Source organism: Anastrepha ludens, chromosome 3 (genome assembly GCF_028408465.1).
Source record: "Anastrepha ludens isolate Willacy chromosome 3, idAnaLude1.1, whole genome shotgun sequence".
Taxonomy (NCBI): domain Eukaryota; kingdom Metazoa; phylum Arthropoda; class Insecta; order Diptera; family Tephritidae; genus Anastrepha; species Anastrepha ludens.
The window spans coordinates 30,029,866-30,054,719 of NC_071499.1; the positions used below are offsets into that span (position 1 = coordinate 30,029,866).

At 39.0% G+C, this 24,854-nt stretch overlaps 1 protein-coding gene across 1 annotated transcript in view; it reads right to left on the bottom strand.

Annotated features, from left to right (window-relative positions):
- Window positions 1–978: 978 nt before the first annotated feature.
- Window positions 979–24,854, bottom strand: part of LOC128857289 (LIM/homeobox protein Lhx1) — a 144,258-nt gene continuing 120,382 nt past the window's right edge. The window contains exons 4-5 of the mRNA XM_054092986.1: window positions 3,510–3,774; window positions 979–1,271 (exon numbers count right to left, since the gene is read on the bottom strand). Of these exons, the coding sequence (XP_053948961.1) occupies window positions 979–1,271; window positions 3,510–3,774 (558 nt within the window). The remainder of the gene's footprint in view (window positions 1,272–3,509; window positions 3,775–24,854) is intronic.

A 24,854-nucleotide genomic window follows, 5' to 3' on the forward strand; every position in this document is an offset into this window, starting at 1 on the left:
GGGCAAAGTTTTTGAAACAAAGCATAAATGCTCGTTTTTTGTTTTTGTTTTGTGGTACATTTTAGCAAAAATTATTTGTTACACATTCAAAATGGATTTTCGTTTGTTTTCATTTTACATATTTACTAATTTTAAATTTTTCTGGGGGGTTTTGATATTTCTTGTATCTTTTATTTGAGTGCCACAAATGTATGCTTCGGGGTTATCGAGTTCTTTTTACACAAAATACAAATAGGCTTAGCTTAGATGCTTGTGTGTGAGCTATTTGTTTAATTTTATTTATTTATTTCATGCTGGAGCGGTATTTATGTAGCTGTGTTTTTTATTTAAAATAAATTTCATTTATTTGGCCCTTTTACGGCTGGCTTTCAACTCTGCATTCGCTACTTTCACATGAAAAGGTCAGCTTTTTGCAATGCGCTTCTCCCGCGCGTGTGACTTGCGCTTGCATGTGTGTGTGTGTGTGTATGTAGGTGTGCCAACTTTTCCATTTGCAATATTTTATCAGTTTTCCATTTGATATAATTTACAGTGTGCATCGCGCAATGTAGGAATGCAGTAATGCAGCAATTGGCCGCCATTTTGTTTTATTCGATCGTCCGTTGTTGCTGCTGCCTAGCTTCATCACCATTGTTCCAGCAACTCCAATTGCTCTGGCGGCAGCACTTCTTGTTTTAGTTGCAATTGTTGTTCTTGCTCTTGTTGTTCTTGGTGTTGTTGTGCTTGCTGTGTCTGCTGTTCGGTCGACAGCAAGATCGCTGCCATGACTTCAGCTTGTGATGACGCTGTTGGCGGCAGCAGCGTTGTCGACGACGGCGCTGGCGGCTGTAAATGCATTTGCGCTTGATGCTGATGGTGGTGGTGTTGTTGTTGTTGCTGTTGCTGTTGAAGATGCTGTTGCTGTTGTTGTTGCTGCATTCGCTGTTGTGCGCTCAATGTTTTGAGCAGCAGCAGCCGATTGGCCAATTGTTTTGTATATTACCAAACCAGTCCCTCATTTTGCATATTCGATGGCTCACTGAAGTTCGCCGCTGTTAGAAATTCCGGTGATGCTGAGCGCGGGCCATTCGGTTGTTGTTGTTGTTGCTGCTGTTGTGCTTGTTGTTGTGCCTGTTGTTGCGCAGCAAGTAGATGTTCAGGAGGTGGTGGTGGTCCACCAGCCGATTGTATGCTCATCGGTGGGCCACCAGCTTGACTGAGGAATTGCGATTCGGGCGTAAGACCGAATTCATTCACCATTGGTATGGGGCCTGTATGATCCATGGGTCCACCTGAAGTGGAGAGAGAGAGAGAGAGTAGAAAAGAAGAGGGTATGAGTACTGAGTAAAAGAGTAACTGCTGGTGTAGTTTTTTTATTTGAGAATTCTTAGAAATTGTCATAAATTAAGAGCAGACAAGGGTTTTTAGAGATTTTGTTTAAATTACTTTCACTGAGTGTTTGCTGAGCTGCGCCATCTCCGCTGAGGGTGCACTATCTACCTAACGAGCTTGGCAGGCTGAGAGAGGCTGCAGATGGACAAAACTGATGTAACCTGTCATGTCCGCCTGACTGTCACTGTTCGTCCGGTCACTAAGCAGAGGAAACTATAGGAGGCTGGTTGGACTGATGACGCGCCACTTTCTATGCGCAAAGCACATGGAAAAGGTAGGCATCTCAGACAGTGCACTCTGCCCAGCATGTGGAGAGGAGGATGAGACGGCGGAGCACTTTCTGTGCATCTGCCCCGCTTTCGCTCGAATCAGGCTTGAGGTCTTTGTCACTGATGTGTTAAGAAGCGACCACCTTCGGCGAACTCCTTGGCACCACGAGAAATACTCAGAGTTCTTCGGAGGTCGAGTAGATTTAAAGAAAATTAAAAAGGGAACCCCCCGAGTGCAGGATTTAATTGTGTCTGAGTGCTGCACTTGCTAGTCTGCCCCGACAAAAAAAAAAAAAAATTACTTAGTCCCACACCCTCTATCAGCTTGAAATTAATTAAAATAAAATAAGTATTCCACGATTAATTTCAAGCGCGTTTCTAATGAAGCGAAAGTTTTCATTGACGCTTCTCTTCAGAAAAATGATAAGAGGATTTTATTCCAGACAACCGATTTTTTCCGCAATAGTGGCTCTCTTAGAGTGAAATATACGATGAATTCCTTATGGAAAACTAACTGTTTCCCTCCGAGCTCACAGAAATAATATGTTTGACCTTTAAACTATTTTTATTTGTATTTCTCTTGTTAATTTGAGATGGTAAAAACCGTCTCGAAAAACGAAAAGAACGTTTTATCATACTCGTCCTTGTATATGGCACAGAAGCAGAAGAGACAGCACTAGGAACGTTCGAGAGAAAAATTCTCCTAAAAATCTTTGCTCCTCTTCGAGTAGACGAGAATGAGTTCCGTATCTGATGGAACAGCGAGCTGTATGAGCTATACCGAGATGTGGATATAGTGAAGCGTAGCGGCTTCACTGGCTTGGCCATATCTCGAGGATGAACGTGCTTCGGCGCGGCAGTATTTCGACTGGTAGACGATGCGAAAGAGGAGGACCTAATCTACGTTGGGGAGATTAAGTGGGCAGCACTCGGTGGCATCAACTGGCGCCAGCAAGCAGCGAACCGAGCCAGATGGCGCAATGCCTTAGATCCGGCCATAACCGACAGACGGTTGTAGGGCCATATAAAGGGTGTTTTTTTTAAAGGTTAGGTTTTCAGGTTGGCACTACTTTTTTCGCAGATGGTCTTTTTAACAGCTGTCACTTGATTTATGCTCAGTTTGGTTTGCCATTTCATAATGAATAGACTTACACCTGAACAACGTTTGCAAATCGTGCAAATTTGGGCCCAAAACGAGATGGCCACCGATCCCGATTTTAACAAGAAAATTTTGTTCAGCGATGAAGCTCACTTTTGGTTGTATGGTTACCTTACATAAGTAAGTAATCAAGTAAAAGTTGTGAAAGTAAATTTCAGCCGCTTCAAAATTAATAAAAAAAAAAAACTTTACACCTCCCGATGGTTTTCTCAAAACTCGAGGCTTAACCATAATTAGAGGGTTTAATTTTCTTCCTTTTCAAGATTTTCCATTTAGGTAGGTAGGTTGGGGGTTGTCGTAGCGACGTACTTAGACCTTTCGCAGGTCCATTGTGATACCACTATAGATTATCCTTACCCTACGTGTTCCTTATCAAACCATCCGGTAGCTTTAATAAACGAGCAGAGCTTCGTTAGTTTTAGATGCGCTATGTCCGCTATGTCCGCTATGTTAGAAATGTCGTATCAAGAGTTGGCAGCCTTCTTCCATTTAAGATTTGATAAATTTTTTCAAGCTTAAAGTGTGCGATGTTCATGTGCAACGGGCATATAAACAAAAAAAAAGTGATATTTTCGTACTCGGTCACAAACCGATGGATACTTTTACACACTGCCCTTCTCACCTTTTACACACTACCCGTCTCACCTTTTACACACTACCCTTCTCATCTTTACTCTAATTGCAACTTAAAAATTCGCTACACAACGTACCTGGTGTATTAAATGGCATCGGCCCACCAGGATGTCCTGGGAAGAACGGTCCATCGTGCGGATGGAATGGTGGTCCACCGTAACCAAACTCAAATTTGCCATCAGCCGCGAAATAGGGGAAGCCAGGACCATCATCGAGACCACCAGGTGAGAGATTCATGGGAAAGCCGCGCATTTTACGCGCACCGCCAAAGAACGGTGGACGTCCCATGCTGGTGATTTGCTTCATGCGTCGCTCCTTGGAACGTTTATTCTGGAACCAAACCTGCACAAGAGAAAAGAAAAACGAGAAAAGGGAAAAATACAATTAAAAAAATATACGAATGAAAATAGATGCAGGTGGTGAGGACTTAGTAAGCCTAGAAAAGTATATATTCATCCTATAAGCTGACGAGTGCGATACGCATTGGAGCGTTTAATGCACGAACTCACACACACACTAGCAGTTAGTTTGCAAAAACAAAAAAACATAAAAGCGGCGGATGCGCTCATTTAAGTTGCATGCCTGCCAATGTTGGTGGTTGCAGTGAAACCATGCCTGGCCACCAAATGGTCATTCGGACGGTTGCTCGGCAGCCTGAATGTTATGAATTAGTAATGGTATTTCAGGACATGGGAAACTACATTAAAATGCGCTCGCTTACAACCCAAAGCAGGCGAATAGTAGTGGGTCTTTTATGCTTGCGCATGGGTATCCTTTGTTTTCTATTTTGTATGCTTTTGTTTATTTCCGCGCTGCAAAGTCAGCATCATCAAGTAACTACCAAGCAAGCAAGCAAGCAGTCATAGAGCGCCTGCCAGTGTCCACTGCGCAAAGCGCGTTGAGCATGTCGACGCCACAGACGAAGACGACAACGAAGACGAAGAAGACGACGAAGTTAAAGTCAGGCCAAGTCAAGTGTGTTGGCAGGTTTATGTACTAACTCGCTGAACTTGGCTAACAATAAAAACAAGTACGATAAAGTTTTAACAACGGCTGTAGCAGCGAACACAACAGCAACAACAGCAAGAACAAGAACAACAACAAGAACAACAACAATAGGAACACAGCGCATGGCTATGTAGCAATACTTTTGCATATGTTGATCCCACATCATCAACGCTTGTGAGATTATAAAATTTTATGATCTTCACAATCGGTTCGCATCGTTTATCGCTCGTTTTTGTGCTTATTGTAATTTGCGTTGTTGCTGGTGTTATTGCTGTAGCTGTTGTTTTGCATTTATTGCCTGGTTTGTTGTTGCACATTTTATACGGTAGGAAATACATGGATAATTGCTCGCACTCAGCATTCACAAGCCGCAACGCAGCAGACGACCAGCATTCATATCTACGAAGAAAGGATTTAATTTCCTTTTTTATATTTTTCTTTCTGCTCTTTGCGTATGCGAATACACATCCGTACGAGTATGTCCGGGCAGTCATAAAAAGTTGACGCGCGCATTTCGATCGTGGCCAGTGTCTATGAGAGCGCCCTTAACCTCCTTTTGCCAGAGCTGGGTGTTCATAGGAAGTCATGCGACAGTGTTTTAAACTGCATTTTCATATATTATGAAAAACTGAGTTACTTTGAATTTCGAGCTTCGCACTGCCCCTTGCTTATATTTGCCACTGCTCCTTAATTTAATTCATTAAGGGGACCTGGTAGTCTAGAAATTTCAAAAAATCGGATTTTTGTTTTTTGGATGTTTCGAAAGTAGAGTATCTTAAGAATATACTGTGAAATTTTTGTGCGGAAATTCGCAATATTATAGCTTCTACAGCCCATTAACTAGCTAGAGAGCGGTCAGCGCGCTTCTGTACCTCAAACTATAAACTCAATTATCTCGAAACGACTTTTTTCGGCCTGGTATTGTCAAAAAAACCAAAAACAAATATTCAACCGAAACCGACAACGGTCTGAAATTTTAATTTGTTCACAACATCAATGACCATCGCCCGTTATAGAGTCATATTATTATTTCGTATTTTTTTTTTATCAAAAAACTGAAAAACCCCGATTTTTAGAGTGTCAAATTCAAAACCGCGCCATTTTGTCAAATTTGTGTTTTCTTATTCTAGTACGGGACATATGTAGCTACAGCCATACTGATTAATAATTTTTTTGGTTTTTGTGTTTCAGATACATAGAAGAGCCAAAATGGACAACACTGTTCAGGTCCAATTTTTCGGGAGGGTCAACTTCAGCGCCATTTTTTGACTAGTAAAATTAAAAAAAAAAAATTGAGATAAAATAAATTTTTATTTTTAATTTTTGTATGTAAAAGAAGTTAAATAAAAAGCCTAAACAATTTAAATATCGTTTTCATTTTTTTTATTGCAAAAAAAAAATCCTGAAAATACCCTAAATCTTCGAGTTCTAGACCACCGGGACTCCTTAACTTAATTACGTTTTTGTTTATTTTTTCATAAATTTTTTATTTGATTTTTTAGCTTTAGGAAGCCGTTAGTCTATATTCATCGGTCGACATTTGCAAATTGGAACTGCAACCATTTTCGAGGAAAATAAAGGAAAGGAGTGAGGAAAAACCAGCATAATTCGAAACGGGAGAGTGCGCCATATGCAGAGGAAGTCAAGCAATGGAGCATATCCAAGTACCTTTTTAGCTGCCCTTTAGAGGCGGCACGCAGTCGTATGGTCTTTATTTGTAGAAAAAATAAAGTAGTGCGCCAACCTAAATCCCCTCAATCTTCTACATTATACCAACAGCTCTGGCTGGCTGTAGATATCTGCCTGTTGGAGGTTTCATAATGGTATCAAAACGGCGCTTCGGTGCTACTTGAGAGTGCCAGACTGGCACTTCAACCATTTCACCTACCTTCTTAAAGTAGTGAAAAGAGTTTTTAGGAAGGAAGTTAAGATATGATGGAGAAGCGCTGAAGTTCTTTTGTATTCTTATATCACACACTTAACCGTGAATACTCAAACCACCGCCAGATTGCATAATGATAATCGAGGGCATTTTAAGATTCTTAATAGTCTATGATCAGCTATTATATTTATATCAACTCAGATCTAGCATGGGTAATGAAAGTTTCAGCGATCTAAAGTTGGCAATACTCAAACACTTATGTTATTCCTATCCTACTACAGAGATATACAGGTATTTAAAACTCCATTTATATGGCCCGACCTCCAGGTTGCTATAGCCTGTGGCGCTTAAAGACCTAACGAGGTATTTTGTTTTATCGACATTAACTTCAAGGCCGACTAGCTTTGCTTTAGTTATCAGCTCCAGCGCACAGTCAGCAAGTGCGCGTTGGTTTCTCGCAACGATAGCAAGGTCGTCAGCATAGCCGCAGAGTTGATCGCTTTTCGTGAAAATGATAGCTCCAGGGTCAACATGATCATCATCATTCCTTCGTCTCCGTAGCGGAGTATAGGTCCAAAGTAAAATTTTTCCATTTTGTGCGATTCCCGGATATATTTTTCACTTGCTGCCACGTCATTGTTTTGCCCACGGCTTTGTATTCCTCTTCGTTGCATTCGTTGTAGCGTTGCCAAGAGCCCCTAGGTCTGCCTCTTCTGCGCTGTCCTTCGGGGTTCGGGGTTCGGGATTCTAGTCCAGCGCTTGTTTGCAGATTTCAGTGCCACCTCTCCGTAGGATATGTCCAATCCATCTCCATTTACGTTCTCTTATTTTAGTTGCGATTGGTTTTTGATGGGTCGATATCGCTTTTACAAAATTTAAAACTAAGCTAAGTATGGCGATAGAGATTGTGTCAATTCACATTTAACAACGGTCAGGGAGATGCCGTTGACCGAGTGGGAGTTCTCTGAGGCCAATTCAGTTCCCTTTCTAGTAAGCTCACCAGTAATTTAATTTCCCTCTCTGTTCCTATATCCTGGAACTCAGATCAGAGAAAAGTTACCGGCACACCCAAGAGATTTCATCTTCTCTTTACAGGATTTTACTAATTTTGATCTGTACCAAAGCATTGTCAGAGCCTTGATCGCGGCTTGACTATCGGAAAAAATTTTAATATCTCCCTCGCTTCCATGCTCCCTAAGCTCAAATACTGCTGCCTGAAGAACATTAGCAGTATTCCGTAATTTTAGGGAAATAGATAAGTTGGCTGATTAAGAGGTAATCCCATCCCTGATTACCGACGGAGGTACCATATTCGGTGCAGATTTTGCCCTCATTCCAATCTTGCCCACTTGGAAAGATTGTCTCGGCACGTCCCTCAAACTGCAGTTTGCGGATAGAGGGTCTCTGCCGTGACTTCCGATTCCATCTTGAAACCGTCAGTGAAGACGGAGGTACCAGCTTTGGTGCAGATTTCCCCCTCATTCCAATCTTGCCCACTTGGAAAGATTGCCCTGGCTCGATACTCAAACTCTAGTTTGCGGATAGAGAGATCTGTTCGAAGTTTCGAGAAATACGGTGTTAACTGTCCACAACTGCTACTATGCCCCTTGAGAGATTGCCTTCAGAGGCTTTGAGCAGGGTACTATGTGAAGAATTTGCAGAAAAGGTTTATCTTTTTCTGGCATCACGTTGGGTTTAGGAGAGCTTGTATTCCATAAGACTGTGTGAGCATTCCCACGTTAACCCTGTTCAATTATATCAATGTTCATCTTTCATAAAAAATAAATTTTTCGCTTGTCTACCTTGATTTTCTTAGCTCCCAGACCACTGTGAGCGAGCCGTACGTTTGCCCTTTGCAAATTTTTTACTGCTAAATTAGCGATCATGTCGACTTAGTTTCTGTTCTGTTTACTGCCGCATCCAAATTCTTATTGTTAGTCCATTTTATGTGTTATGTAGTTCAGCGCAGTCTTTAATGTCAGATTTTCGATGTTTATATCCCTTTCTGTTGCCTTTTTTGTTTCGCCTCTTTTATCAACCCATTCTATTTTATGTACACATTTGTGTTGGTTAACGACAGTGCGCCAAATATTCTACCAAATCCATATTTATGCGCACAAATTTCATATATCAAAATTTTAGTGGCACCTTTGGAAAACCTTTTTTTATTTTTTTTTTTGTTTGTTATTTATCTTTTACTGCTTCGCTTCGCTTGATATCGCACACTACACACACATATGTACACTTTTTTTCATACCTTTTTGGCATTTAATGTGCGCCACTGCTTGGAATTTTGAATTTTTCTCAATGAATTTTTTTGATTTATGCGTTTTTGCTTTCGAAAACGTCATTATTTTTATGCGTCATTTTTTTCGTTTTCTTTATTTATTCCTTGTTTCTCACTATTCATCGTCAGCAGCGTTCATTTGATGAATATGCAAAAGATTCCCGAAATGCGACTACGAAACGACTTCTTGAAAGTGCCCCCCAACTAAGGCATTTCATTTGGTTCGTCAAATAGTTTCCAATGAAATTTTCGTTGCGTAGCTTTACTTTATTTTCGTTTTTGATTTTCGTAATTTTTTACTAGCACACAGACAATTTTTATTTAATAACTTTTCCTTTTTGTTGGCAGTCCATATATAATATTTGCAGAGTTCATTTGAATTTTTATTATATAAACTCGTCGTCGGCGGCTTTTGGCGCTTGCCAGCGATGCGTTGCAGCGATAATTGCGCATTGAAGAGCGCGCCAAGGTGCTGCCAACACTTTTATTTTCGTGGGAGAATGACAGTGTGTCTGAGTTTTTGCGGTCCCTTGGGTAGTTGGCCTGTCTGTCAGCTGTGCTACTTCCTGCTGTGCGAAAAGGATTGATGGATATTCGGTTTTTTTGAGAATAATTTGTTTAGCTAAGCTCGGCAGCATTAACGGATTTTTAAAATAATTCTTTTCATGAAGGCCAAATTCTGTTTTGTTAGTATGCATTTAAGTTGAAAGTAATTCTGCGCTTTATGATTATACAGGGTGTTAAAAAATAGTGTAAAATACTTAAGGAATTTATTATTATTGACCGAAAGAAGCAAAAAAGTTCTTAATAAATATTGGTCTGCGAAGTAGCGGTTTTGGAGACAGGATAAATTATTTTGTTTTAGCTGCTTTGTTGTTTCCCGCAGGTTCCTATAAAAATAAAGAAATAATTTGCGCGTACACTTCTGTAAGATGTTTGACCGATATCCTCCTCCTATTTGTGGCGTGCGTCTCGATTGTGTTCCACATTCGATTCGGCTACGGCGGCCTCCCGCAGGTGTCTAACCTCTTTTATATATGGATGATCCAATCATAGCTGCTGATGAAGTGGGATTCTTATGAACCAACCAGAGTAATAGACGTGCCAACCAGCAATACGAGTTGAGAGAGCATTTAGTGCGGACAGCATTTACACAAAATTATCCACTTAGATGTGTAGGACCTGTATTATGGCCGCAATTTTCGAAATAAATGTTTCAGAAAAAAAATACCTTGCCATATGTCCGAAGTCGTTAGTTTGCAAGTCCTCTTTTTATAAGGGCTTGTTCGCTTTTTACCTCCTTAAATATTTTCTGCTTCTTCTTGATTTGCGCGATAACCGCTTACGCGACTCTGGTCGAGTCTAACAAATCAGTTGGACACAAAAGTGAAGCCAAGTCCTTTTCCACCTGATCTTTCCAACGCAGAGGAGGCCTTCCTCTCTCTCCGCTACCATCAACTGATGTCGCTTCGAATACTTTCAAAGCCGGAGCGTTTGTATCCATTCGGACGACATGACTCAGCCAACGTAGCCGCTGGATCTTTATTCGCTGCGCTATGTCTATGTCGTCGTAAAGTTCATGCAGCTCATTGTTGCCTCGCCTGCGATACTCGCCATAACCAACGTGCAAAGGTCTAAAAATCTTGGGCAGAATCTTTCTCTCAAACACTCCAAGCGTCGCTTCATCGGATGTTGTCATCGCCCACGCTTCTGCGCCATACGTTAGGACGGGCATGATGAGAGCCTTGTAGAGTGTTAGTTTTGTTCGTCGAGAGAGGACTTTACTACTAAATTACGTACTTAGTCCAAAGTAACACTTTTTGGCAAGAGAGGTTCTACGTTAGATTTCAAGGCTGACATTATTATCGGTGTTAATACTGTTTCATAAATAAACGGAGTCTTTTACCACCTCGAAATCATAACTGTCGACAGTGACGTGGGTGCCGATACGCGAGTGCGTCGACTGTTTGTTTGAAGACAGCAGGTATTTCGTTTTGTCCTCGTTTACCACCAAACCAATTCGCTTTGCTTCTTTATCCAGTTTGGAAAAAGCAAAAGCGCGGTTGTTAAGGCTCGTGTAAAAAATTGTGCCTGAGCAACTAAGTTCTGCGGCTCGAACGATCTTTTCCAGCATCAAGTGAAACACACGACAAGGAGTCACTCTGTCGGAAACCTCGGAGTCCTCGTCCAAATATACAGTGGCGAGGGCAACTAAGTGAGTGCTTGATGATTTTTTTAATGTTCAAAATTTTTTTCGACTTAAAATTTTATTGTTATTTTTTTTATTTTGAATACTATTTATTCTTTAACCAAAACCAAAACATTAAACGAAATTTACAAAAATTCCAAAAATTTTAATCTATATTTTGAGCCTTTTAATCTGAGTTTTGAGAAAGTTGTCGGATAAGCAGTAGCATGGCGCATGAAATTTGTGTAAAATAAGTGTCAGTTTTAAGCGGCTACTAATCGCTTGGATTTTTAATAATTTTCTTTCCGACGGCTGTTTGCGCTTTGTTCCATATATTCATATTCAACTCCAGTTTTTATAAGTTACACTTTTTATATATGAAAAAAAAACCAAAACAAAAATCTCCTAAATATTTTTTCTTAAATCGACGTTAATTTTAAATGCTTAAGACTTGCACTGTATTCCAATAAAATTCAATGGGCTATAAAACTGCATGCTCGAAAATTTCTAAAAGTTCAGGTTCGGAAACTTGTTCAATTTTTCTAAACTTCCTACAAACTATTAAATCGCTATGGGTAAAGAATAAAAAAAATAATTAATAATTAAAAATATAAAAAAAAATCTAAAAAAAAACCTCATTTTTGATATTTGTAATGTTTCTCAAGTTAGAAATTCCAAAAAAAAATGTTGCTGGAGTTTGAAATTAAAAAAAAAATGTTTTTGATTGCAATTGTTTTGCAATTTTTGAGTTACAAATTAAGAAACAAAATTTTAGCAATTTTTTTGCAATTTGTTTTTAATTTCTAACTCGAGAAACATTTTTTTTGCAATTTTTTTTCTCGAGTTAGAAATTCAAAAACAAAAAATGCAAAAAAAAAAAATTGCAAAGAAAGTTTTTTTTTTTGTTTTTTTTAATTTCTAACTCGAGAAACATTACAAATATCAAAAAGGAAAAAAGTTTGTTTTTTGCAAATATCAAAAATGGAAAAAAATATTATAGCCAGTTTTCCAAAAATCTTCTAACGCGCACTCTATTAGTTCATTTGCAAAACGAAGATACTTGAAATGCTTAAACTTTTCTTTGCCTTTCTTAATTATAATTGTGGTCGTCCATTCAGCAAACAAAACTCCAAGCCATATGTGTATTTTTTCTCAGGCTCGACTTTATGTTCAGTTTATTACCTCTTTGAGCTACATTCGTGTTTTGGCTGCTGACTTCTAATGCCACTAAACAGAGTGCAAAAACTCGCATAGGGTAGGCGTTAACTGGCGAGTAAGGTGCAAAAAACTGAAGCAACTCACACAAGCTGTTGCTGATAACGGTTAAAGCAGCACAAGATTAGAGATAAGATTTGCCTTAGCAAAAAATAAGAGTACACTCGTAAAATGCTGCCAGTTGGCTTTACAAAATATAATGCAAGAAAAAAGAAACACACACACAAAATTAAGTTAATTTCGGCAGTAAAACTTAGCAACGTTGGTGGATTGTTGCGCATTTTTTCGCCTGCGTGAATCTCGATCGTTGGCGCTTATAATGTGGGTTGCCTATGGCAGCCTACTTATTTTTAGTTTGGACGGCTTTTGAAAGTGCCCGAGAAGTGCTTTGACCTCTGAGTAACGGTGATTCTTTACCCTTAATCTTTTTTTTTTCTAAAAAATTTGTGTTCAGTGGGAAAATAATTTCGCTGGTAGCCGCATTAAAACTTTCATAAACTACTTAAGTGCTTCTTATGTTTTGACGCATATTTCTTTGCTTTGAGACATACACATTTTTTACCTTTAAGCATTTCAAATTATTTTTGAATACGAGAGTTACGAAGGCCACAATATAAAATCTAAAATTAGATTTATTTTTAATATAATATAAGGTGTTTTTTTTACTTCACAACATAGCTTCCATTTGAGATGGTCACCATTTGCTTTTACCCAAGCCTTCAAACGATTAGGCCTTTCAGCTATTGCAACTCGCACGATTTCAATGAATATTAACGTCGCTGCTGGAACCAAAGATTGTTTCAAATTTCAGTAGGGTCTTTGATAGGCCATGTTCTCCAATTCTGACCACAAACTGTAGTCCAATGGATTCAGATCTGGACTTCCAGACAGCCAATCTGCTGTGGCTGTGAACAGAGGACTATTGTTTTTAAGCCACTGCTGTGTGGTTTTTGCTTTATAGGCTGAAGCGGAATCTTGCTGGAAGACCAAACGCTCTCCATTGAAGAGAGTACTGCTCAACTGCCTCCCCACGCCTTCTCAGAAATTCTCCTGGCACACTTTTGCCACGATCTTAAACCCTTTTTTGCATAAGTGAAGAGATGTAAGGCCCCTTACAGATGTAAGGCCTTTGCAAGACACTCCTTACCAAACTATTACGGAGGCTGGATGATGGCCACGCTGAACCCTTGGAACAACATGACTAAACTAAGTATACATATAACATTTTCCCTCGAACCCTTGCTTTCCGACTAACTGCGGCAGCAGAAAGAAACTTTGGTGAATACCAAGGCGGCTTTCGCCCAGGTCGATCAACAAATGACCAAATGCTAATGCATAATGCTAAAGTAAAATCTTGAAAAATGCTATGAAACTTAGACTTGCATAGGATGTTCGTCGATTTGAGCAAGCTTTTGACAGTGCGCTCCGAGACAAAATCCCAAAAGCGCTTGCCGACATGGTTGTCAGCGGGGAAACTCATTCAATTGGTAATGGCTACTGTGACTTACAATAGTGGAAAATTAGTTGTACAAAAACAAGTGTCAAAACCCTTTGAAATCTCCAGCGGCGTAAAACAAGGCGACTACTCGCTTTCTACATCTGTCTTTAATCTCCGTCTTCACTATGCGATAAGAAATGAGGTCAGGTTTGGAAACGTACTAAGTCGCTCAGAAATAACAATCGCATATGCGGACGATATCGCAATAGTGGCAAGGAACAAAAAAGATATCTATTGGAAACCTTTTGCAACATTTCAAGTCATGCAAAGCCAGTAGGCCATAGAATTAATGAAGACAAAACTAAGCATATGAAGATCTCACGCAGCGAAGAGAGACGAAATCGTGAAAACATCGAAATCGGGACATTTAGCTTTGAGGGAGTTGAACACTTCAAATATTTGGGACTGTTGATAAAAAATGACAACAAGACAAAGAGACAAAATATGGACAGAAAATAAAGCATACTATACGCCCACACACAAAATTGCTGGGGTCTGAATTGAGAACATGCGAATGTAAACTCTGCCTCTACCAGTCAATAATACTGCCGGTGCTGTCGTACGGCTGCGAGTGCTGGACAATGACAAGCAAATGCGAGAGAAGCTTTAGAGCGTTCGAGCGAAAAGTGCTCCGAATGGTGTTTGTCTCCATGCGCTACAACGAAGAAACGTGCCTGTTAAAAGGTTCCACGAATACTTACGACCGAGCGCGCGCAAAACGTAAAAGACAACCGGCTGCAGGCGGTTCTGTGTTACAGAATTTATTGAAGTGATCGCTTAGATCTAACATTTAGTAAGTCAATTCGTTATAAAGGTCAAAAAGGATAGAGTGGCAAAAGAGAGAGAATTGAAGATGGTTTTGGATTGTAGAGTTGCCAAATCGACACTATTCAATAGTACCGAATACGCTACAACGATGAGTTGCTGAACTCATGCCGGGGAGAAGATGTCGTTAAACGCATTAAATCCCAAAGGTTTCGGTGGTTGGGACACACGGTGCGCATGGATGACAGCCACCCTCGAAAATCCTTTCTAACAACACGGGCTTGAGGACGTCCAAGGTTAACATTGCTTTACCAAGTCATAGCCAAATTAAAAAAAAGCTACGAGTTACGAGCGGAAAGTCTATTGTTATGAACCGTGCAGATTTGAAGAGGATTGTGGATGAAGCTAAAGCTCATCCTGAGCTTTAATCGCTACTTGATGATGATGATGAGGATTTCCTGTAGAGATTTGAGTCTACATCATTAACGAAGTGGCTTATCTGAGAGTCAACATTCATTATTGCTGATTTACGGCCTCTGCTATTCGAACAGTGACTGAAAATTGGTCTTTCAGTTGCGCCTCGCTCCAATCACGGGAGGCGTGAAATCAGTTTAAACTCTAATTACATTAAATAAACTTTCAAAGAAAGTCCATATCACGAGCGTAGCCATGATGCTGAGGTGTTTCACACCATTCCGAACTTCTATATCTCTAAAAATGGCGCCTTATTTATATAAATATTGCATTTAGTTTTCTTTAAATTATAAATTTTTCTATGCAGAAATCTTTGCCCCCAGAATTTAATAAAAAAAAAATCAAATAAATAAACAAACTTTGGTCGGTTTTACTCCTAGAAATGGCAGTATTTGCAAAAGTAAACCTCAAAACACTGACTGAAATATACAGCTGTCATGTTCAGTTTCAATTTCGATTTGAGTTGTTGCTTTTCTTTTGGTTTTTTTCTGTTTTTTGTGCTTCTTTTAACAGCTGTCACTTTGCCAGTTGTGCATATTCGTAGTGAAATGTCACTTTTGACAGTTTACTCGTTTGCAACGCTGCAGCGCAATTGCAATGCTCTCTGCACAGCACAACTTCACCATCGAACCGACCTGTAAATGTGGGCTAAAGCGTTGCCAGCAACATTGTGGAGCAGTGACAGTGTGACAGCCCGTTTAGATGCACCTGCAGCAGCGGCAACAACAAATCATCGACTCACCATATATTCCACATTTAAACATACATACATACATTTCTATATATGTTATGAAATAAAAAATAACGTTGGCAGCAATAACTGGTAATAACTTTGCGCCGAATTGCATCTACCAAGCGACCAAACTGTCTGACTGACTACAACACGAAATATGGGAAAAGCAAATCATCAACAAACTGCAAACTTCAAATAAATTTTACCAACTTTGTTTTGTTTGACTGCTGTGTGTGATTGTGTCATTCACATCACACTTTTCGGACATTTAGTTTTAGCAATCAAAAATATTTCAGTTTATAGGTTTTCATAAAAGTTGAAATCAAAAATTATGTTTTAGTGATGAAGCATTTGCAATTCAGGGCGAATGCAAAGTAGTGCAACAACGTAAAATAGCAGAGATATAAAGCGAAACCATATGACAGAATTTGATGGTGGCTATTTGTTGTTCGCAAACATTAACCCTAAACCACTATCATACTTTGTTTTGTTGAATAATAGCGGACAAGTCGTTGCCAGTCATGGACATATTGCTTTCAAGGTGAGCAGAAGATTTTTGGTACAATTGCAAATTTTATTAATCTTGCACTCGCACTGTTTGGGTGAAGAGTTCTACAGTTTAACTGTAGCGCAGATGATAGCGTAAATGAAGTGCTACCATGAAGAGTGTGACCAATTGAGAAGAAATATGGAGATGTATGGAAATAGGTACATACATATGTATATGCAAATTATAAATGAAGAGTAAATGGAGGATCAGCAGTCATATAATATAATACAACTAAGGCGTTTTCCAATAGGTGCGCTTCAACTTTTTTCCGATAGGGAGGGCGAACGACGCAATATTTTTTATTTTTCGCTTGTCATTTGTAAATTTCATTAGTATACATTTTATCATGGAACGCTACACACTTGAGCAACGATTGCAAATCGTGCAAATTTTTTATGAAAATAATCGTTCTGTTGCTGCTATTTTAAGAGCATTACGGCCATTTTACAGTCCATTTAACAAGCCGTCCCGTTTTGGGGTTATGTGAAGTCATTGGTCTACAGTAACAAGCCGGCGACGATTTCTGAGCTCAGAGCCAATATTGAACGCGAAATTTCTGGAATTTCGGCCGATTTATGCAAAAGAGTGGTCGAAAATTGGGTTCAACGATTGGACTTCGTAAAACGTGCTCGCGGTGGTCATGCACAAGAAATCGAATTTCATACTTAAATGTATATGTTCAAGCTCGATAATAAAAAAAAAATTAGTTAAAAAAGTCAAACCGTTTGTGTTTTATTCAAAAAAGTTCAAAAGTTGAAGCGCTCTTACTGAAAAACCCTATATAATCCTTTAAGAATATGTAAAAAAAAATTTTAGAACGTAAATTTAAGTATTTCTTATATTATAGATCGTCAACCGTGACGACTTTATTCTTTGCGTTCGACGCGTTTTTCTCAAAACTACAATATATTTTTCGAATTGGCGTACACGACAACTCGAAAAGTTATTGACCGATCTCCCTGAAATTTTGCACACATCTTTTTTATGATATTACTTTCTATGTGAGTGTACAAGTTTTCGAAAATTTTTCGAAAAAAAAATTTTTTCGAAGCAAAAATAGTAGGAAAATTCGCCCCAAAATTCATTTTTTTTTAAAGCATTTATTCCGCAATTTTTTTCCATTTTTGTTTAATTTATATAGAAATTATGACGTTAATAAATAAAAAAAGTTTTGGTTTTTTGTATTCAGTTCATTAACGCCGATGCTACAATGCCCGCCGATTGAGAAGCCCCGCTGCGACCTTCCTGGAAGAATGGAGTGTACATGCGCCATTTTAAATGATTAAAATAAAAAAAATTATATTATTTTAATGAATAAATAAATTGTATTTCAATTTAGAAAAAATATGTTGACTTCTTCATTTTAATATAAATATTGTAATTTAATGAAAATCAGGGAAAATATGGCCGTTTACAGATATCTGTGCCCTTAAAATCAAGCAAATTTATTTAAGTATTTTTTATTCTACAAAGTAAAATTTCGGTTTAGAGTTAAATTAATTAAATTATAAAAATATTATAAAATTATATAATAAAAATATAAAATATAAAATTTCCAAAAATAGTGAACAAAAACTAAAAAAATTAATTAAATTTTTTTTGAGTATTTTTTATCCTAAAAAATAAAAAAATAATAATTTCTGAAAATTTTGAAAAGAACCAAAACTGTTTAACTCTAACAAACTCCATTCCAAAATTTTCAACACTGAATAAAATTCATAATTAGCAGATGCTTTTAACATTTTTGCACTTTATGTCTTATCCTATTTAGGTCTACAAATATACCAGTTTTCAGAGAAATTGAAAACCATGCCTAAAATAAAGGGTAATCAGATTGGAGGTACTTTTTCCCATAGAGGTATTTTGACAGATCATGCCTGAGTACTGCCAAACTAAATATTATAAATAATTTTTTTCAGTACTGACATTTCATTATGGAAAGACTTACGCCTCAGCAGCGTTTACAAATCCTACAATCGCATTACGAAAATCGACGCTCTGTGAAAAGTATTCATTACGCGCTCAGGCCAACTTATGATGATGAGAGATGCATATCATTTTTGGCTTAATGGCTACCTCAATAAGGAAAATTGGCGTATTTGGGCTGAAGAGTAACCCGAAGCCATTCAAGAAGAGCCATTGCATTAATTGAAAACAACCGTTTGGTTCGGCCTGTGGGCTGGAGGAATCATCGGCCCATATTTCTTCAATGACGGGGCTGGTGCCAATATAACAGTGAATGTCGAACGCTAATGTGCCATGATAAACGGCTTTGTGATGCTAGAAATTCAAGCCAGTAATCTCCACAACATTTGGTTCCAACAAAACGGCGGACGGCGCTACTTGCCATGCAGCCCGTGAAAGACTGGATTTATTGCGTCGTCGTTTCGGTGCGCAATTCTTCTCTCCTCTCAGACTAGTGGATTAGCTACCAAGAACGTGTGATATCACACCTTTGCACACTTTTATTTGTGGAAGCCAGAATTATTAAAGCTCTTCACGAGATACCGATCGAAGTCATACTGTAAGTCATGCGAAATTGGTGTTTACGAATGACCGAGCAGTTGCGGCCAACATTTAGAAGATATTACCTTTAAAAAATAAATATCATGAATGGTTCTACATAAAAATAATAAAGATTGCCCAATCAATTTGAATTTTTGTTGTTTTCTCTCAATTTAAGGTCCGCTACCTCTAAATCGATCACCTTTTACTTGAATCGCTCCACTGCCTCCGAAAGCGAAAACTGTCAAGTGTGTGGTACAAGTTTACTTCTTCTATAACAGCGTGAATTTGCTTATTTAATCTTTTTTGGAAGTTCTGATGTTTTCACTTTTGCATATCTTCTAACTGATATGGGTCTCTCGGGAAGAATTGGAATGTTCGTTTGACACAGTGGCGGCTCAATGGCGTCAATGGCCCTTCGATCTGTTCTTCAGTTCCGAATTGTTCTTGGCTTATTTGCATACATCCCCCCAAAAACCACAAAGTGGGAAATACAGTTTCTTTGCATGAATTTGGTGGGCATATTTTTGGTGGTTTTCATACATATTTTTCTCCATGATTAAGCCCCAATATTTGCACACGACAGCTGTCGTATAACAACCCATTGAACTTGTACAAAATGGGACCTGCAGTGAAAATAGGCGATGTTAGGGAGACGCCCAATATTAGCATCTACTCATCTTCCTATTCATATTTACTGTGCTGTATGTCTACTTTTAAATACATATATACATATGCATACTATTCATTCATAATCTTACTCCTCTTGTTGTGCAGTTAAGTCTGAAGATCGTTTGCTAAGCTTCATACAGTTCTTTGTTTTTTTGGTTTCTGAAGTATTACCAAGCAGCCAAATTAGTCCCAATCCATTTATGCCCAATTGTACTTCCCACTGCTACGTGACATTGCTTTTTCGGCACTGATTGCAGGCCACTTTGCGGGCGGATCACTTTAAACGCCCCGCTTAGCCCAAAAACTTGCAAATTATGGGTTTCTGTTGAGTTGAGTGTTTCCATGAGGAATAGCAAAAACATCGCAAGAGACAGCGGAGACAAAGTCGTCATATCTGTCTGAAAGCGCCTACTTTTACCGCCAATACCAGGTACTTATTATATGATTGTCCAACTGGAGTCTTAAGCGATGTTAGCGGTGGCGTTGCTGGCGGCTACGACGACCGGTGTGTGCCTCCGTTTAAGTATAATTTACTATAATCTTCAACGAAAGATAATAGTAACAAATTTTGCGTTGTTTCTGGCACAACATGCTCCTCCATTATGTCTGTTGTTTTGTTGTTGTTGTTGTTGTCCTGCTGCCAAACAATAATACCAATATGCCAAGCGTAACCTGTAATTTGGCTAAATGATCGAAAATGATGTTCTGCAAATGATCTTCCGCCGCGACGAAATGAGTGATCAAAATTCAAACATCCTTCAACATAACACAAACAACACTGAGCAATGGGTGTTTTTTTTTGGTGGCGATCAGCTGTGGCCAAACTGATATGGACATTCAGGAGCGCAAATGGGAAATGCGGTGACCAAAATTGCACAAAATGAAGGGGAAAAAACAAGCGTAAAGTGCGGAAATAAAATATTAGCTGACATGAAACATGAGTACGGGTTGTTCGGCACACACTAACCTTGGCGGCAACAATCGGCATCATCGTAGGTTGTTCGTAATGATCGGAAAGATCGCACATGATATGCATACATATATATACAGTATGTATAACAATTATGTGCCATGTGCTGGTTGGTGAGCTTTTGAAGCGTTTGGTGTTGAAGCGATGAATATGCAGTGCATTTGCTAATTGGGACGTCCATAGGAGTATAATCGCTTTCAACGCGTTCACGGTAATCATTTGTTTGCCATCTGAACACGAGTTACATGCATGAAAAGGGTGGGTTATTAGGGGGTACCTTTTGGAAATGCTATAACAAATACCACCTAATATTTTTCAGTATTTTCTCTATTCCCATACGCCCATTAAATCACTCCAATTTGGAGCACATTTCCGATGGCTTTAGCTTCTATTTATTTATTTTTTGATAGAAAACTGAAGTGCAAATTAAATGTAGAAGACAGAGTGAGGCAAGCCTCAACAGCATTTTACGCATGCAAGAAAAGAATAGGGCTAACTTTGGGGCTTATTTCCGAAAATAGTGCACTGGTTGTGCCCAGAAGTAGTAAGACCGATTGTACGGTCGAAATACGGAATATTTGTATGGTGGCCGACACTTGATAAAATATTATTGTGAACAGATTGGCTCGTATTCAAGGAGCTTTTAGAACAACTCCCACAGAAGCACTAAATGTAATTTTATGCTTAATGCCAACTGACTTATATGGTAATTGACTAGCTGCCGCGTCCGAATTGAGGCTCAGGTAACTTCCCCTTCCTATAGCAATCAATAAAGGCCATTCGAATATATTAGGAAAATTGTCCACTATTCCAGCTACTAAAGATTTTTGCAACAGTGTAGGGCTTCATTTTAATAAACTCTTTACCCCGATATTCTCTTCACAACAGGACTGACTGGGATAATGGTAAGGTAGGTGATGAACATAGAGTTCATGGGTTGGTGCGAAACTACCATTTGGAATTCAAAGAGAACGTAGGTTCGAGCCTCAGTGAAACACCAAAGTAAAGAAAAGTTTTTTTTCTAATAGCGGTCGCCCCTCGGCAGTCAATGGGAAACCTCCGAGTGTATTTCTGCCATGAAAACGCTCCTCCTTAAAAAATATCTGACCTTCGGAGTCGGCTTAAAACTGTATGCCCTCCACTTTGGGCTCGAAGACGTGGACTCCTTTTGCTCTTTGGGGAATAAAATATCTGCTAATGGTGGCTCAGAGGAGACATCGAAACCCTCTAAAAAAAAGCGAAGCAAGCTTTCGGTGCTCTAAATGCTGTGTGGAGCTCCACGATTATCATGCGGCGTACAAAAATAAAAGTATTTAACTCCAACGTTAAGTCCTCTCTTATGTGTGGTTGTGAAATCTGGAACCTTAAAACCTCTGGTTTCCAAACGCTGCAGGTTTTCACCAATCGTTTTTACCACAAAATATCGTTTTTAACACAAAAATTTCTAGCTCCAATATCTCTCGTGTTAAGAAGAGCCCAAATATACATCACTCGCAGCGCAATCGACTGGAACCCCCATTCTTGGTACCAATTGGCAGTATTGTATGGTACCATGGACATAAAAATCGCCTTGGTAGGACTCAAGGCCCATCTAAACCTTTGCCGTTCTATGGGTCCCGGCACCCGGTTGCAATGCAACTCCACATTGACCTAAGGCCTACCTGCGCTTTAGGTATCAACCACAGCCAACACGAAAACCTCCCTAAAAGGGCCGTCTCCAAGAACAGGTCAGAGCGAACTCTGAGGGCTCCTGTTCCCCGTGGTACCGATATTAAGTCTATCGCCCGACCTCATTCCCGAAGACACTACCAGTTGAGCTTCCATACTGCTCAGGGATTGGTAACCCTAGATTTTAGTCGCCTTTTACGACAGGCATATTTTACCTCGGGCAAATTCTAACCCCTGCCCCGCTGGGGGATTACGAGTCAGGTAGCTCTGAAATAACTGGAATCAGTAAAGCACTCGTCAAAAACGTTAGTTGAATGCCACAAATTAGTATGCGAAGTATCGCAATATTTTAAAAGCACTTGAATATGGAAGGTAATTGCAAAGCAGATGAACTTGCAAGGCAGGGCATAACACTAAGAATGCACCCAAATAATGTGCTAATACCGATTTCCATTGTATTTTTTTTCCTTGTTCACTCCTCCCGGGAACTTAGGGCCTCGACAAGACTATTCCATCGTACACCGTTCTGTGCTGCTGTTTTTGCACTGCCCAATGAGAGGTCAGCATCTGCTAGTTCGCGCAACATCGACCTTCTCCAAGTGTTTTCTCAATGTGTGACCTATCCATTGTCACTTTCTGCATTTGATTTGCCAAAGGATGGGTTCCTCATTCATTAATGGGTATTCTATCAATGCTACTAATGCCCTTTGGAGGCAGTCATCTATTTGCCAAATAAGCAGGCAAACTTGGCCAGATAGCTATTGAATCTGAGGCGACAGGATATGAGGAATACGATAAGGATACCAACGGGGCATGGCCTTAATGGAAGGCATGCAGATGGACTGGGGGTACCACATAGTGACTTTTGTCAGAGCTGTCAAGACATTGAAGAAGGGGAAGCTATACAACCCAGCTTATGGGGTTAGGCATAGTCAGAGGTCCGAAAAAATTATGATTTTCAATAATTTTTTTCTGCTAGTCAATTGCTTTGTATTTTACAAAAACAAAAACATAGCATTAATACATGATGTTTCAACTTGAATTTAGCGAAATTTCAAAAAAAAAAAAAATAATAATTGGAAAAGTTATCGCTGTTTGTGTGGAGCCCGTTTCTCTAGAAGTGCCTTGCGGTGATCATCACAAGTCCCTGGAGATTCATCTAAAATCATTCGGACAAGAGAAATTAGTTTTACTAATAGATAATCTTAAGCCTGATCGAAGCTTTTTTTTTTGTCTTTCAAAATTAACAACATGGCGACCTCAGTACATATTTTTCAGATTTTTGTGAAAAAACCGACAACTAATTGTTAAAAAAAGATCGAAACTTTTGAAAACAAATCGAAATTTCAAAAAAAAAGATCGAAATTTGAAAAAAAATCCTTCGATCACACCCGAGCTTTTTTTGTTTTTCAAAAGCAGTATGAATTTTATTGAACTCTACAAAGCGGTTTTAAGGTTACACCAGTAATCACCAGTTCAAAGAACATAGTTTTGAGAAAAATGCTTTTAAAGTTTTGCTATCTGCTCCGGATCGCCCAAGCGTCCTTTGTTACTTGTTGAATAACGCGAAAAGTATTAGTCGGATTCACTTTAAGTTTTCACACAATACTTTTAAGATATTATTAAAGTAGAAAATCTAAAAAAACAAGAATCCAATTTTTTTGAAATTCTGACTACCCCTAACCCCTTATGGCGCACCCTTTACATACATATGTGAATTTGCCATATAATACATATTTCTATGTGTTCTAAAGAGATGACTACGATTATGTTCATTATGTCGTCCACTAAGCGAAAGATGATCGATCGGTGGCGTTGCAAGTGCGCGCATTTAAAAATAATCATCGCAGAGTACAACTAACTGCAAACGAGTAAATAAAATTTTTACAAATACACATATGTACATAGGTATGTGTGTGAAATTCTGACCATTGTCATAACTATAATCGTTAGTTGGTTCCTATGGCATGTCCAGCGTTGCCCTGTCTGGGAAATTGGCCATAATTTATAAAAGTGGCTTTCAGCGCGTATTGATTATTTAATTGGTATGCAGTGAGTGCTGGTGAGTGCACTACAAAATTTGAGTTCAACAACTTTCTTTAAATGCGCTTTAATTTGATAGCTTTGATGTTGCTGATCTTTTAACACCTTGAAACGCGCAACGATTACGGCTTCCTTCTGGCAGTAATGTATTTTCGATGTTTCTTTTTCGTTTTTACACTTACACACACACACACCGCGTATGCGCAGGTGTGTATGTGTGCATGTATGTAGTGTAACAAATCTGCTAAGTTATAGCCCGTGTAGAAACGAATTTTTGTAACCGATTTCTAATCGCTATACTCATGGAAGATGTACATAATTGATTACGCCATGGCATCATTAGTACACAAATTTGTATGTATGTATGGACAGCAGCAAATTAACGCCACGACAACTTAGATAATATGAAAATAAGATGAAGGGAGAGGAGAAAGGAGAAAGAGGAAATCAGAAAAATTATATTTATAAAAAAAGCTGCTGGTGTTTCTGCTACTAATGCTGTTTCTGCTACTTGCAACGATCATCAACGATCATCATAGTCGCATATGAAGGCTAGAAAACTGATCGTCGACAAGTGGTGAAGAAAAATGACTGAAAGAAACTACTTTGGTTAGTGCGATTCGTCACACGCCAGGCGCACGGGTTGGCCCGAAATACTATTGTTTAGCATGAATGATCAGCTAATCGTATGTGTGATCCTGAGAGTGCATGTGTGCGAGTGGCGGTCAATCTTCTTAACGGGCTCAGGTAGCAGCTACACCAGCTGTTGATGGTGATGCTTTAAAACTTCATTGCGTCGGTAGATAGAAGTGGATTGTTCCGATCATAACAATCTTGCGAGTGATGTGATTTGTGAAATGGAGTTGGAGTGATGGCGATTGGTTGCGATGCTAGATTTATGGGCAACTGCATCTACTCACGAGCTACTTACTTAAACTGATAAACATATTTAGTTTAGATGACA